Source organism: Miscanthus floridulus, chromosome 9 (genome assembly GCF_019320115.1).
Source record: "Miscanthus floridulus cultivar M001 chromosome 9, ASM1932011v1, whole genome shotgun sequence".
NCBI classification, from domain to species: Eukaryota; Viridiplantae; Streptophyta; class Magnoliopsida; order Poales; family Poaceae; genus Miscanthus; species Miscanthus floridulus.
In genome coordinates this window covers 136,381,397-136,396,604 of record NC_089588.1, presented here as the reverse complement: position 1 = coordinate 136,396,604, position 15,208 = coordinate 136,381,397, and the positions used below count along the sequence as shown (strand labels likewise).

Below are 15,208 nucleotides of genomic sequence, written 5' to 3'. Positions count from 1 at the left end.
GATATAACATTTGAACTGTAACTGTAACATTTGTAATGTTTAATATTTATGGACCTATCGTCTACGTAGCGTATATAAAGCGAAACCCGATTCCACGAAAAAAATATAAATTAAAATTAATTATAAAACAATAAAATGCGAATGGGCCATCACTGCCGGTTAGCAACGAACCAACAGTGTTGTCTTGCTCAACACTGCCGGTTTGAGCCATGAACCGACAGTGTTCTCTTGCTCAACACTGCCGGCTTCATCCAAGCACCGACAGTGTTGTCTTGCTCAGCACTGCCGGTTTGAGCCATGAACCAACAGTGTTGGGCTGCTCAACAGTGCCGGCTTGAGCCATGAACCGACAGTGTTCTCTTGCTGAACACTGCTGGTTTGAGCCATGAACCGACAGTGTTGTATTGCTCAACACTGCCGGCTTGAGCCATCAACCGACAGTGTTGGCTTGATCTACACTGCCGGCTTGGGCCAAGAACCGACACTCTTGAAGCAACCGTCACTGTCGGTGGGGACTACAAACCGGCAGTGTTGTTCAACTAGACACTGTCGGGTGGAGTCAGGAACCGACACTATTGTCTGTAGATCAGTGTTGGTTTTTAAGAACCGACAGTGATGTCAACCCCACATCACTGCCGGTATGCCACTGTCGGTTCAAAATCCGACAGTGAAGGGGGTTTTTGAACCGGCAGTGATGTCCAGATCTGGGGTAGTGTTAGGCAAACAAGTTTTAGGTGATGCTCAAGTACCAAGAGAAGTTGACTGCAAAACCAGGTTATTGAATTCAGTTCTATTATTCTACTGTGCTAAAATAATTTTCTTCATGTGTTTCTCTATACGGCTAAACCTAATTAGTATGCTTAGCTATATCACAGTTCCTCTGCTACCTGACACTATATACAACTAATTCCATATCGTGGCTATTAACCTTGTGACCTGGATCATTATAGTGTCAAAGTGACTTTAGTTCACAGTTAGTACATGCTGAATCCAGTGAGTCTTTAGTGTTAGTTTCTTTGTCAATAGCTTGGTACATTACTATCTAGGTTAATTTTGTATTGCTCGTTCTTCCGAGGAAGGCTTTTCTGTTTGTTTCTGGTCACATATGTTTGGAACTGAATACAGAGCCGACCATTGGTTCTCTCTATTTCACTACTACAAAAAGCATTTGTAGGGGCGGTTGGTGATGGTTTGTAGAGGCGGCTCGGCCAGCCGCCCCTACCATACCGTCTCTACAAATCATGCATTTGTAGGGGCGGTTCCCAGACCGCCCCTACAAATCGATTTGTAGGGACGGCTGGTGTTATCAGCCGCCCGTACAAATCGATTTGTAGGGGCGGCTGGTAACAACAGGCGCCCCTACGAATCGATTTGTAGGGGCGGTTCTAACCGCCCCTACAGTACATTTTTTCGCCAATTTTTTTTTTCAAATTTACAATTCAAATTCGATCAGAACATATATTTTTCATGCACAACTCCATCATGACTTATCTGTGTCTGAACAAATCTGAGGCAAGTTTTCAGATGCTTTGCGAAGACTAAAAATGAATGTAGTCAAGTACTCAACTAGATCTAATAGCTAAACATCAGGAAAAAATAATACTATGAGCTCTTATTCTTCTCCAGACACACCTGCTACCCGACCACAGACAGCTCTATTGACATTATAGATTTGAAACGCCTTGGAAACTTCCTTCTCATTCTCAATCGCATCAGCTATCTGCAAATTAGATAATATAAATAATGGTGCTCCAAGCAGATAAAACTTGGGTTCCTTGCAACTGCACTTCATTTTAGACAGGTTAAGGCTGTGCATGGACCATAAATACAGTTCTAGTTTCATGAACATGGAATGATGAGTTGCTTTGATTGATGATACTGGAAAATCAGGTTTAGTGGACAGCCATTAGTCAAGTTAGTCCATGTAACTAAGAGAACTTATCAAAAACACTACCTCAGGATCTGCAAGGATTGTCTCATCAAGAACAGGGCCATTAGTGTGCACGTCCTGACTCCTGATCTGGGAGCTGCTCCATTCGGGCAATCCAGCATTCTAATGTAAAAACCATTGATTTAAATAGAAAGCACATGGAAGATATGCTAATGCTTCAAATAATAATGGCTGCTAATACATACTGATAAGAGGTATCCAAGATCGATGTGCTGCATTTTCACCAATGAGACATGCTTTGGTTTAAGCAAATCTATTCGCCCAATGATGTCATCCAGCTTCTCATAACCCAACTGAGCTAATGCAGCTCAAACCTAAATGAATTAACCAATTTTCAAAAGTTACAATTATCCCTAAAAAAATAGGCAGGTCTTGCAACAATCAAGGAACAAGGCTAAGACAAACAGCATCAGTAATGAGAATCATGACATACCTCCTCGGCAACAAAGAGGAAGTAGTTAACAAGATCACCAGGAACACCAGGAAACCTTGCATGAAGCTCTTCTCTCTACAAGAGCAAAGAATGTAAGAGGTAGTCCAATAAGAGGAAGATAAAATAACTTGTGTTGTTACTACCTGACTAGCCACTCCAACTGGGCAATTATTTGTGTGGCAAATGCGTGCCATGACACACCCAGTAGCTATCATAGCTACAGAACCAAAGCCATATTCATCAGCCCCCATAGCAGCAGCCATAAGAATATCTTGACCACTCCTGAATCCACCATCCACCCTAAGTACTACCCTCTCTCTCAATCCATTTTGTATAAGTGTCTGGAGGAAGTTAACTAGCATTACAAAACAGAAAATAATTTCATGGAAAAACTGTTACAACAAAAAAAATGTAGGAAACCTGATTTGCTTCTGTAAGACCAAGTTCCCAAGGACCCCCAGCATGTTTGATGGAGCTGATTGGGCTAGCTCCAGTACCACCATCATGACCTGATATCTGTGTAATAGAATAGTTATTTAGAAGACAAAAATAAGTACACATAAAACTCTAATTCACCCAAAACAACAGGCCTTTGAGAGAACCATTTGCAAGCAATTGAATAAGAGCTCATAGTATGATGTCCTGAAATGCTGCAGCATTCCGTGATTTCAGACCATGTGTAACTTTTATATGTGCATTCCACATTAAAAGAGCCACACTCGTATATTTGGATGAGTTGGGTTACATATGCAGCATTTTTTTAAAGACATATGCAACATAATAAAAATTGTTTAGGCACTGATTGTTCATCACTCAACACTACCAGCAGTCACTACTGTCACCTCGTCTGAGGGTTACACACTTATACAGCACAATCAAATGTGAGGCTTGGTGAAACTGCTCTCCAACAGGTGTAGCCCCAGCTATACCATGCATAACGTTCCATATAACATCTTTCTGAAGCCTGAACTGAATAAATTCTCACGAAAACAAAAGAATAACTAACCAATCCTGGTGCATACAAATGATGAGCAAGTCACCTTTTTAGCTGTTCTGTCATTGCAAAAACATACTAACAAATCAAGCAAGCATATGCTGTTTCGTGGCACAAAAAAAAACAAAAAGGTTGCAGTCTTGGCTCAACTTAATGAATTCTGCTACGACTATATGACTGAAATCATCACATTATTAGAAAAAAAAATCAAATCTAACAAACTCAAAATGAATGCCATTGCTGCTGCTACTTGGCAGCAGATCTGATCCAATCAAACACAGATATTGATTAGCTACTTGGAACAAGGGGAAGGAGACAGACAAGCTGTAAATTCACTGCTTCCTTCCATTCCGATCTGGACTATCAAGATACATGCCTATCTGATGGCCCTGCAGCCAGCGTTCGTCCCCAACCTAACTAGCCAATAATTTACACCATTTCAATTTTCAGTTGAACCAACGCTTTATAGCATGTGAGAAACCTAACTAGGCAATAATTTGCATATCATCTAGAGTTAGCAAATCTGATTTGAGGTTGGGAGAGCAGATCCGAAAGGGACGTTGGGAGAGAGAGAGAGAGAGAGAGAGAGAGAGAGAGAGAGAGAGAGAGAGAGAGAGAGAGAGAGAGAGAGGGGGGGGGGGCACCTCGTCATACGGGCGGGTTGGTGTGGCTTGGCCCCATGCGATGGTGGCGGCATGGGTGCCGGTGCCGGAGAGGACACTAGGGCGTGCGAGCCTCTGGGGGGCAGCGGCGACACAGGTGTCCTGATGGCCTTGGGGACGGTGGCTCGGACGTCGAGGAGGTTATTGGTGGCGGCGGCGCGGGCTTCGGGAAGGGCTCCGGAGCGGCGGCGCGGGTGTCGTGGAGGTCTTCGGGGGCGGCAGCGCGGGCGTCCAGGAGGTCCCTAGGGCCGGCGGCTTTGGCTTCGAGGATGGCCCGAGGAAGGCAGTGCGGCCGTCGGGGAGGGCGCTGGGGGTGGCGGCGTGGGTGCGAACTCGGAGGAGCCCTCGGGGCCGCAGCATGTGTGCGAGCTCGGAGGAGCCCTCGGGGCGGCGACGGATGTGAGTGGACGAAGACCTAGGGGCGGCGGTGGCTCAAATGTGAGCGGCCCGCGCCTAGTCGGGCCGCAGGCGGCCAGCGGGACTGCTCGCAGCGCCGCGCTAGCAACGCGCCTCCGCGCCACCTCCGCATGGGGGCCCGTAGGCCAGGACGTTGGGGCCGCCGTGCCGCCACGCCGGACCACCACGCCGTCGTGCCGGGCCGGGCCACCGCCGCTAAGAGAAGAGGGAGGGAGGAGAGCGGAGACCAGAGAGAGATGGAGCCGCCGCCAAGAGAGGAGGGAGAGGGAGAGGGAGAGGTGGATGCGGATGCGCGAGAGGAAGTTAGGTTTGGAAATTTTTTTCTCGGGCCGGAGAGAGTGGCCGGGAAGAAAGTGGCTGCTATATATACAGCGGGTATTTGTAGGGGCGGTTCGTGATTCAGCCGCCCCTACAAATGGACACAGCAGGGGCGGCTGGTAATACCAGCCGCCTCTACAAATCGACTCATTTGTAGGGTTGTTGGGGCGGCTCCAATGCCAGCCGCCCCTAAAAAAAGTCCCGTTGCTACAAATTGTTTTTCACGTAGTATTTCTGGGCTGCTCATTTGGCTGGTCCAGTCTAGGGTCCGTTGGCATCTTGGTGCTGTGCTTGGCTGGGGGCCATCGGCCTCATTGCCGGAATTGGCACACAGGTAACCTCCTCTGTTTATTACTGATCTTGCCACATGCTGGAAGCCTGGAACTGTCTACAGACTGCAGTGATCTTCCTTTGCTCTGCTGTACAATTTGATTTGATCCTTACATGGTAAAATGAAAATTGCTAGCGGTCCTTTTCATTACTCTCTGTTTATGGCAGATCTCTCGCATGCTCGATTTTCCTGCAGCAATCTTCCTCTGCTCTTGTGTGCAATTTCCATTTAATCCTTCTGCGGAAGCAATATGGTTATAGGAAAGTTCATGCCTGCATTTAATTTAGCTGCTTCTTACTTGCTACAAGTTTTTTTTTTCTTTTTCAAACATATGCCTAGCAATAATAAGCAAGAGTTGTGGCTCTGTTGGTTGTAATTAATAAGAAACTTGAACAGCACTAGGAAAATGGATCACTTCTGACTGCCTTATGTTGTTTGTTCTCTTGATCTGCATGAGCTATTGCTTCTGCCATTAATATTTTTTTATTACTGATGCTTATGCCATTTGGACCATTTCCATTGAGCAGGAAGATAACCTTGAGAAGAGCGCAAGATGAACTGAATCAAAAAGTCTACAATGACAAAGATCCTATGCTGATTTGTGCTAAAGAGTCATCTGTATATTTGTTTAGTTCTATAAGTTGTCTAGTATGCGGTTCCAATCTTACACTTATACATTCTTGAACTACGAAGCTTTTTACTTTATTATTGTACACGCAATTGAATGTGGATGATTAAAGTTATTAATGCCATTGCATTTTTGTGCCATTGGATTTTGTAATCTTGTGAATTCCCGTGCCGCAAATCTTTACTATTCAGCAAATAAAAACGGATGCAATACAAAATGGCAGCGAATAGATTCTATGACAATAAACCTAATTTGATGAAATAGTTTGTATTGCATCGAACCTAATGCCAATGCAATATGGTCTATTGCACCGAACGTTAGCCGTTGCAATAGAAATTCTTATTGCATCAAATGTATTAGATGTATTACATCAACATGATTTTGATGTAATAACCTTTCTGCATCTCTCCATCTTGATGCAAGAGACAACGGACGGCCGATGCAATAACGAACTCTCGCATCGGTCACAGTAAACCGATCCGAAAGGCTATTGCATCTAGAGCTCTTGCATCGGCTCGCATCAAACGCGAAATTGATGCGATACCAAGCTATAGCATCAATTTTAGCCCCATTACATCAAAAATTTGCCGGTGCAACAGGGTAAAAAATCAGTAGTGTATATATATATAATTCAATTAACACCATGCATGCTTTCAATTCACCGGATCTTTTTTCTCGTAAAAGTGGGTTCTGAGGCAAGAATAGGGGAACAACTACTGTGGATACTATGTTTGCGAGTTCATCATGGCGTACGCAAAAAGAACTCCTGAAGAGATCCTCAAAGTACGTTATATAAATATATTCATATATTCACAATTTCTTTTGTTGCTCATATATATAAGTAATCACGTGACCAACACACACACACACACACACACACATATATATATATATATATATATATTAATACTTTTTTGTTAACTTTTATTGAAGACTCTATGGTTGAAGGAAAAAGTCATACGACGTGACCAACTGAAAGCAATTCAAGAGACCATATCAGGATTTCTTAATGACCATGTCATAAACCCCGCCGGCGAGTTCTACAGTGACGTCAACGAAACATGGAAACCAAACCAGATGGAGTGAATTTGTTATCCCAAGGATATGATAGAATATACAATGCAAGCTTTATTTGTAATATATATATATAAACATATTATATGTACATAAAATAACGTACAATATATGTATATGCATGTAATATATACGTTAGTTTCATACTTTAGTTTATACAAAATGTTCGAACATTATAAACGTGTAGAATACGTATATTATTAGCAGCGTAGAATGCGTATTCAAAAACCTATTCGAAAACCAAAACGAATCATCAATTGAAAATAGAAACAAAAAAAAAAGAAAAAAAAGAAAACATTTAGTCCCGGTTGGTAATACCGGGACTAAAGGGCCGGCCCACGTGGCCAGGCCGGGAGGCCTCTTTAGTCAACCATGACTAAAGGTGGACCTTTAGTCCCGGGCGAGAAACCGGGACTAAAGGAGGGGCCCTTTAGTCCCGGATTCATGCACCCGGTTGGGAAACCGGGACTGAAGGGGTTTCCCAACCGGGAGTAAAGCCCGTTTCTGTACTAGTGGTCAGAAATCAGATAAGTTCATACGGATACCTTCCTGACGGCCTAGCTGGCGATTGAGGCTTTGGCTTGCCCTCCCCTCCTCCTATTGGTTTAGTGAATTTTCGACTCGTCTTACACCATTGCATTTAATTGGCAGGCGGAGTGGACCCAAAGCTCGAGGGGCAGGCGAACCGAGGTGGTGAATAGTACTACAACTCGGCAGATTATACTCTGGTTGTTCGGCTGATAGTTTCTGCGGCTGATAAACTGACTGATGCTAATTTATTATGAGAGAAAAACAGTTGGGGCTGATAAACCAGCCTGTCTAGTACTGTCGGATATAATGGAACCGGTAATAAAGCATCAACGATGCTGGTTCTAGACATTCCCACCAAAAAATGAATTGATAAGACCACATGAACCGGTAGTGCTGGAGCTTTACACCGCCGATGAATTAAAAACTGATAGATTACTAAACGTGCTATGGACGTCGGTGTCTGCGCACTGGGATTCGCCATCGCGCGGTCTGCACTCGCGTCGTCCGGTCTCCATCGCGCGTGTGCTCGTCTTCGCCTGCGCACCCGTCCACTACGTCCGCGCAACTCATCGCTTCGCCACGCCATCTGCCCCTGCTCGCGCCGTCTCCAGTTGCCGCGCAGTTCGCCCGCACGGCCAGTCCGCGGCTCGCTTCTATTCCGTTGCCGGTCCTATCTGCCCATCCGCCGGGCCCGTCTCTGGCCTCTGCTTCACGCAGGACTGCTGCCCTACTGCAGGCGGGTGTGTGGTGTGTCTACCAAGAATCTGCTCGTCTGCTTCAGCCAATCACTGGACTTCACTACTACATCTGCTCTCCCCTTCGTGAGTAGCAGGTTCCTCTGCTTCTGCCCGTGTTCAGTCTGTCCGTGCCTTGGTACTCTATGATGCAGTGGTGCTCTGTTCTGCTGCTTGCTGCAATAGTCCTCTGTTCCGCGGGTGCTCTATTTTGCTAAGTGCTTTGGTCCACTACTCTGGTTATCATTCCTACTACTTGCTGCTCTGTTGAGGCCTAGTATTCTCTAAGTTCCATTGCATCTGTTGCATCAGTGTCCACATCCAAGTCCAATTTTACATATCACGGTTTGTCTCAGCCGTGCTTGTCCACATATTTTGTCAGATTAGCCATTTTTCTTTTCTTAGGTTAGCTGAGTCCCCCGTTGATTTAGCTAATCAACATATCATTGATGCGACTATGCCCTCTTGGTCTCTTTCGTTGCCATTTTGCTACACTTCATGATCAATGGCCGTTAACTTGTGGTCATCACCACTCAATCCTACCGTTCGCCATTTTGCAACAGTAATCTCTCCGTGCTTCCTTTGGCTTGATTTGACACATCTCTATTCTTGTCGAGTTCAAAGTCACCAAAGCAAGGTTCATATTTGAAGAAGAGTTGATGTACCGTGTTGTGAAGACTCGAGGTATTTGCTAAAGTCCGTGTTGTGAAGGCAGTATCCTCTTGTGTGGAGGAGATCATTTTCTACATGACATTGTTCAAGAGCTGCACGCTTCGACGACATCTTCTATTTTGGATTTTGGATGTAATTAGTCACTTTTATTTTTCAAGTCTAGTGCATAGTGCCAACTCTCCAAATGCAACGCCATTGCATTCATGTTGCATTTGAGAGGGGGGTGTTAAGGTGTAATAGTCAAGGGTACTACTGTAATTCCTAGTCTAGGGTTTTCCTCTTGTGCCTCCCATGTAATTGATAAATAGTTCCTATTGGGCCTGAATACAATTATCAATTTCAATCTCCCTTTATTCATAACAGTCGGTACCTTTGTGCAGCCCATGGGCCTTGCTACCCGGCTCCCCATTGTAGTGAAAGCTCGCCAACACTGACTGCGGTCACTGACACTTGTATTGTCTAGATTATCTAGTCCAAGTGGAGCATCATGTCACATATATCTTCCACAATAAACCCCCTTTGTGGAGTTTAGTGCAAGCTCGCCAACACTGACTGCAGTCACTGACACTTGTATTGTCTAGATTATCTAGTCCAAGTGGAGCAACATGTCACATATATCTTCCACTATAAACCCCCTTTGTGGAGTTTAGTTCATATACACAGACACAACTTGGAGATATCAAATTCTCCACTTGAACTAGATTTACAATTTACAGATCTCCCTTGTTAGGCACCCCTTCTTACAGGTCATGCTCCACCCAACAAAACAAAACATAATGGCGGAGGAAATAATAATGTTGATAGGTAGACATTTTTTATATTTGTGTACCTTAATGGATCGGTCTCTCCCTAAAGTTGTTGGGTGTTACCGAACGCAACATCCAAATAGGATTGACTGAAGTTGGGAGACTTGGAATGAAAATGAAGCATAGTAAGCGAGTTGAATTCCCTGTGACGGTCCCTTGAAAAAACTACTTAGACATATGTTTAGAGGTGACCGTACTATGGGACTGCTACTAAAATTGTCGTTTCTAGTGAGTAGTGACGGTAACTTATAAAAAACTTATGACTCACGTCTCTAGAAATAACCATGCCCAGAAAATCCATTTTTGTAGGTGTAGATAGCTTTGGGTCCTATGGGTGTGCTGCACATACCGTAGTATTGTATTACCATTTTATTCTTACTGCCTGTGGAGTAACAAAACCTTAACTTTAATACATAGTGGTGCCAGATGTTGCAGAGAATCGCAAGGTTGGCTTGACGCTACTAGAAAAATGGTTTTCGTTAAATGCATTTTCAATGCCGGTTTTATTAAAACCGTTGGTGATGATTTTTTCGCCAAGGGTTCGTATTATGAACAGACGGTGAAAAAGACTGATTTTCACCAATGGTTAGTGAACATTCTGAAGATATTAATTCTTGTGCTACATTTAAATTCAGCTTGAAAAAATAAACATCACTGCCAGCATGCTATACACAAACCGGTGGTGATAAGTCATTATCACTGCTAGTTTCTACAACGAGTCGATGGTGATATATTTTTATCAACATTGGTTTGTATAGCAAGCCGGCGGTGATAATCATTTTCACCATTATATTGGATTCAAAAATGCGGTGATGGACTTGATTATCACTGCCGACTTTCGCCAATGGAAGCCAAAACCAGTGGTGATAGAGAACCGGCAATGAAAATGTTTGTGTAGTTATGTGAACAAGGTGGAGCAAGAGTGATAATGTGATAGAGATGAATGAATGAGAGAACAAAAATGGAGGGCCCAGTTAAAGACAGGGACATCATCGGCCATATTGAGATTCCAACACTCCGTAGGGCACAAGGAAGTTAGGAACTGATGGAAGTTATGGTGTTAAGTAACATTGAGGATGACCAAATGCTCCGTCTCTGCACTGGATATTACCGACAGATGATGGGAGAAAATCAACGGCGACATACCACCTAGAGACCACTTGGGGACCTGCCACGGAATCGTGACGCGTGTCCATGGGCAAACATGCAACGTATGAGACTACTGCAAAAATTTAGGAAGATTAGTTGTAAAGAAAATTATCTTATACTATTACTAATTATAGGGCCCAATGAAGGTTCCACGTTAATTCTCACCAGACGCTCTAAGAAAATAGATAAATGCTAGAAATTCTCATGTTAACCAGACGCGCTAAGAAAATAGATAAATACTAGAAATTCTCGCGTTGATCAGAAACATCCAGCCATTAATAACCATTAGATCTATTTTGTTTTCTAAAAAATTACCCACGTATGATATTATTACAAATAAAAAGATAACCCAAAATCTTATTGTTTGTTATTAATCTGTTAACAGAAGCTAGATGTATTAACACGTTAAAAAGTACACCTATCACATGGGGGCCCACCAACTACCCTCACGTGGTTAGTTATTTTTTTGGCGAATGGCACTAGGTTAATTAATTAACGGTCGTACCCATCACGTTCATTGATCTATTAACCCAAAAAATCAGATTGAAGGTTAATATCATAGACACGCCAAGAAACAACTTACATGTGTGTCAGGTTGCAGTTATTATATATAAAAACTAAAGAGGAGACAATTTTTTTCAACATTATGAAGAAATAGGAATCCATCTGTTCAAAATTCGTCCTTCCTTTTTCATTGTACATCCATGTTTATTTTCACCCGACACGTTAGAAAAAATAAGTTGTAGAAATTCTTACAATAATCAAAAATATTTGGTCATTATTTTTGTAGACTCTTATATCGTCATCACCACAAACAAGCATTGAATTTGTTCTGTTCTATAAACAAATTAGCCACCAATTGGAGGCACCGACGGAGTCTCCACGTCACTTCTCACTAGATGCGCAAGAGAAAGAGATAAATCTTAGAAAGTCTCACAATAATAAAAAGATCTAGCCCTTAGTTTGGTAGAATGTCATCATAATCAATAATAGTCATTGGATCTATTATGCTTTATAGAAAATTAGCCACTTCTGTCATTGGATCTATCTATTTTATATATGTTATGTTTCAGTAATCATGAAAAATATTTTCTTAACCACTCATATACCAATGATACTAACTAATTGTTTAAAATTATATTAATAATCATGACATATTTATCTAAGTTGTTATGTAGACATATTTATACATTTCTTGATATATCTATATTAACGGTAGAACCATTATTGTACATTATTATTTCTTGATATGAAAATGCAAACATCATGATAAGTGAAAGATGTTTGTGCAGACCAAAGGTGGCTTTATATTTTTGGACTTCAAGATTCCTTTAGAGTAAACAGTGGTTATGAACCAAAAATATTAAACAATAACTAATGCTTATGTCTCCTAAGATTCTATCCTTTGCGGGAGCACGGGTTGATGGACAAGTTGTATAAAACTAGAGGGACTATAGATTTCTTCAAACAATGCTTGTGAATGGACACATTGTGAATGTGGCACCCAGTTTTAAGAACAAAACCAGATACACACCATATGTGAGCCCAGTAAGTCAAATCACACATATGGCTACAAATAGAGGTAATATCAAAAGACAATGCTTAATTATATAGCGTATTAATACAAAGAATATAACCTTAGATAGTAGATAGCGGAAAGACACTCCGTTCTTCAGGCGAAAGCTCCAAATCCATAGGGACAACTGACTGGTTGATCATAAGCCTAACTCCATCAGACTCTAGCAATCTGGTACCCATCCGGGATTTTTCCAAAGAATTAAAAAGTAAAGCAAGTGTAAGTACATGTCATACTCAGCAATATAATATGGGGTTCATGAGGCTAAAAATGTTGACACTAGTTACTGCGATTAGCTTTTAGTAAGTCATGATTTTAGCAATTGAGTAGCAACAAGTTTATCACAAGCCCACATAAACACATGATCAGGTAAACATGAATAATGAATAGCATAAACAATTTATCATTAATGATCATCTATTCTGTAAGAGTTCCAAGGCCGCTCGTGACCATGAGCACGGCTGATATACCAGTTTTACACTTTGCAGAGGTTGTAGACTTTCACCATGAGTCATGATTTACCCTTTTGCCCAAGGTGGCCAACCTCTTGACCCACTACCAAGGAAGGGCGGCAGGGTTCACTATGAAGCCTTTCACTATGAGGTGGCCAGCCGCTAGGTTTCCAATTGGCAAGCAGATGTAGGAACCCCATTCGAATGACACAATTCATTCACGGCTATAAACATAGGAACAGAGGCTATCCTATACCTATCTCGGTAAGCCCCTCTTGAGCCATAAAGGTAACCACTAACAAGTTAGAAAAGGTCCTCATACTTGACTAAAGCCAGAGCCATATGGCACTCATGGTTGTACTGTAAGCCCCGATTGACCACTTATAGATAAGTCCTTAGGAAGAGGAATCTAGAGCATCGCATGAACTATGCTCTAGCTCCCTTGTTCCTTGTAACAAGGTACTAGGAAAACCTTATGGTAGTCAAGGTAGACACATGCAGTATGAATTAAATGAAATTAATGGTGAATAGGATAAAAAGATGATCCCATGCTACACTTGCCTTAAACTTAGATCCTTCTTCTAGTCCAAAGCTTCAAAGAAACTCCTTCTTGATGACCATGTAAAGCTCACCGACTGGACAATATCATAAAGCACCACACTAGCATCCGAACAGACATGCATAACAGACAAGTTTGACTAAATTAGAACAGTACACCCATCAATAAAAAGGTTTGAAAACTAATCTATGCATTGCTACGAGCATAAAAAGCCCGCTAATCGGAGCTACGGTGCAAAAGAAACGGCTATCCTAAAATTTATTTTTAGGAGATAAAGAAAACTACTAGCTACATTCATTTTAACTATATATAAAAACATATCTAAGATATTTCAGAGAAATATCCAAATTGAGTTAAGTTTATATTTGAATTTGAAAAACAATATATTCTAATCATATTTTATTTATAAAAGATTGAAGTGGAAAAACTAAGTTGCTTTTAATTAGAAAACCAATTGCATATAGATTGATCAATTTATCATTTTATTTGAAAGCACAAAATAGGATAAATAATGTTACTAATATGTAGATTATGTCATTATAAATCTAACACAACTTGAATGGGCCAAAATGGAGTTAAAATGTAGAAGTTATGGCCTAAAGAAGGTAGTGGCAAAATTGTAAATAGTTGGAACTTAATTTGAATTAAAATATATAAAATCTAATTTTTAAATCTGGATCAAGGATGGTTGGCAGAAAACTAAAGAAAGACAGGGGCTCTTATGCAAAAATGCCATGACGAAGTGGTATTGTGCGATCTCGGCCGCTCGATCTAAGACGTACAGCCAGGATTAGGAGGGGCAGGAGAGGGCGTTGCCGGCAGCGAGCTGGGCAGCGGCACCTTGGCCGGAATAGGCCTGACCTCACCGGAGTTCATCGATACGGTGACTCCGCGCATCATTGGTCCAAATAAAAGCTTGGGGAGGGAGAGAGGAGTACGGCGAACTCGAAGCGGGGATCAGAAAAGGCCGCAAACAAGCGGAGGCGGTGCCGAGCTCGATTTGGCTACTCGGGTCATCTGTGTTGCTCCGACGGGCGTGTTTACACAAGTGGAAGGGAGGGAGAGAGCAAGGGAGGTGCCGGTGTACTCCTTACCAACTTGCGAAGCTCAGAGATAATCTTAAAGCGACGACGAGGCTGCGGAACAGCAAAGCGAGCTCGGTGGCAGCGCGTTAGGGTTTGGGGATGGAACGATGCGGCACATGGGCTCGACTTATATAGGGGCCTCGGCGTGTGGCGTACGCCATCCGGCGAAGACGGCTCAGAGGCGGACTCCCAGCAGTAGAGTCCGGCTCGGGCACGGCTCAAGGTAGGGGATTACCTTGACCTGTGGGTCCCAGGTGGCAGCGAAACAGAGAGGGGAGAGGGGAGCGTCAGCTTGGGCTTCGGCCTAGTTGGGCCAGCCTGATGGGCCGCGCGAGGCGAGGGTGCTCTGGGCCTGCGGAATGGGAGAGAGGAGAGGAGTGAGGACTAGGCCGGCTGGGCCTTCAGGCCAGAAGGGCAGGAGTGAGGTTTTTCTTCTTTTTTATTTTCTATTCTTTTATTTGAAAGCACTTTCAAATCATTTCAAAAGCAATTTGAATTCATTTTGGATTTAGATCAAAACCACGCATCACAATAAAACACATGAACCAGCATGAATGCATCACTAAGGTTGCTAACCCTATGATCAATTTTAATTGAATAAAAAATTATTATTTCCCTATGTTTCATGAGCACAAAAATAAATAATTTAATCATTTTTAACCTTATTTTAAAAGGAGCAAATTTTAGAGTGTTACAGTGAATCCACGGTAGGGGTGCCTTCGTAAAGTACATTCCCACAGTTTTAGCTAGAGGACTCGATTTGGGGTTCATGATTTACCTGGATGGTCCTGAACTGGACACTGGCTACGGTAGAATAGCTCATGTATTAACCCCTT

The 15,208-nt window shown here is 42.6% G+C and overlaps 1 protein-coding gene across 1 annotated transcript; it reads right to left on the bottom strand.

The window, feature by feature from the left end:
* Positions 1–2,136: 2,136 nt before the first annotated feature.
* On the bottom strand, positions 2,137–2,945 carry LOC136481040 (ferredoxin-dependent glutamate synthase, chloroplastic-like). Its single transcript, XM_066478426.1, has 4 exons — positions 2,805–2,945; positions 2,528–2,725; positions 2,385–2,459; positions 2,137–2,265 (listed from the first exon to the last, which is right to left on the bottom strand). The coding sequence occupies exons 1-4, from the start codon at positions 2,943–2,945 to the stop codon at positions 2,260–2,262; spliced, it is 420 nt and encodes a 139-aa protein (XP_066334523.1). The 3' UTR covers positions 2,137–2,259.
* Between the last annotated feature and the right edge of the window lie 12,263 nt (positions 2,946–15,208).

Excerpts from the sequence above, each read along its gene's own strand:
- LOC136481040 (XM_066478426.1), bottom strand. The coding sequence starts at position 2,945 with ATGTGTACTTATTTTTGTCTTCTAAATAACTATTCTATTACACAGATA. Across the intron at positions 2,726-2,804 it reads GTCTTACAGAAGCAAATCAG|ACACTTATACAAAATGGATT; the intron begins GTTTCCTACATT and ends AACTTCCTCCAG. Across the intron at positions 2,460-2,527 it reads CAGTTGGAGTGGCTAGTCAG|AGAGAAGAGCTTCATGCAAG; the intron begins GTAGTAACAACA and ends TTGCTCTTGTAG.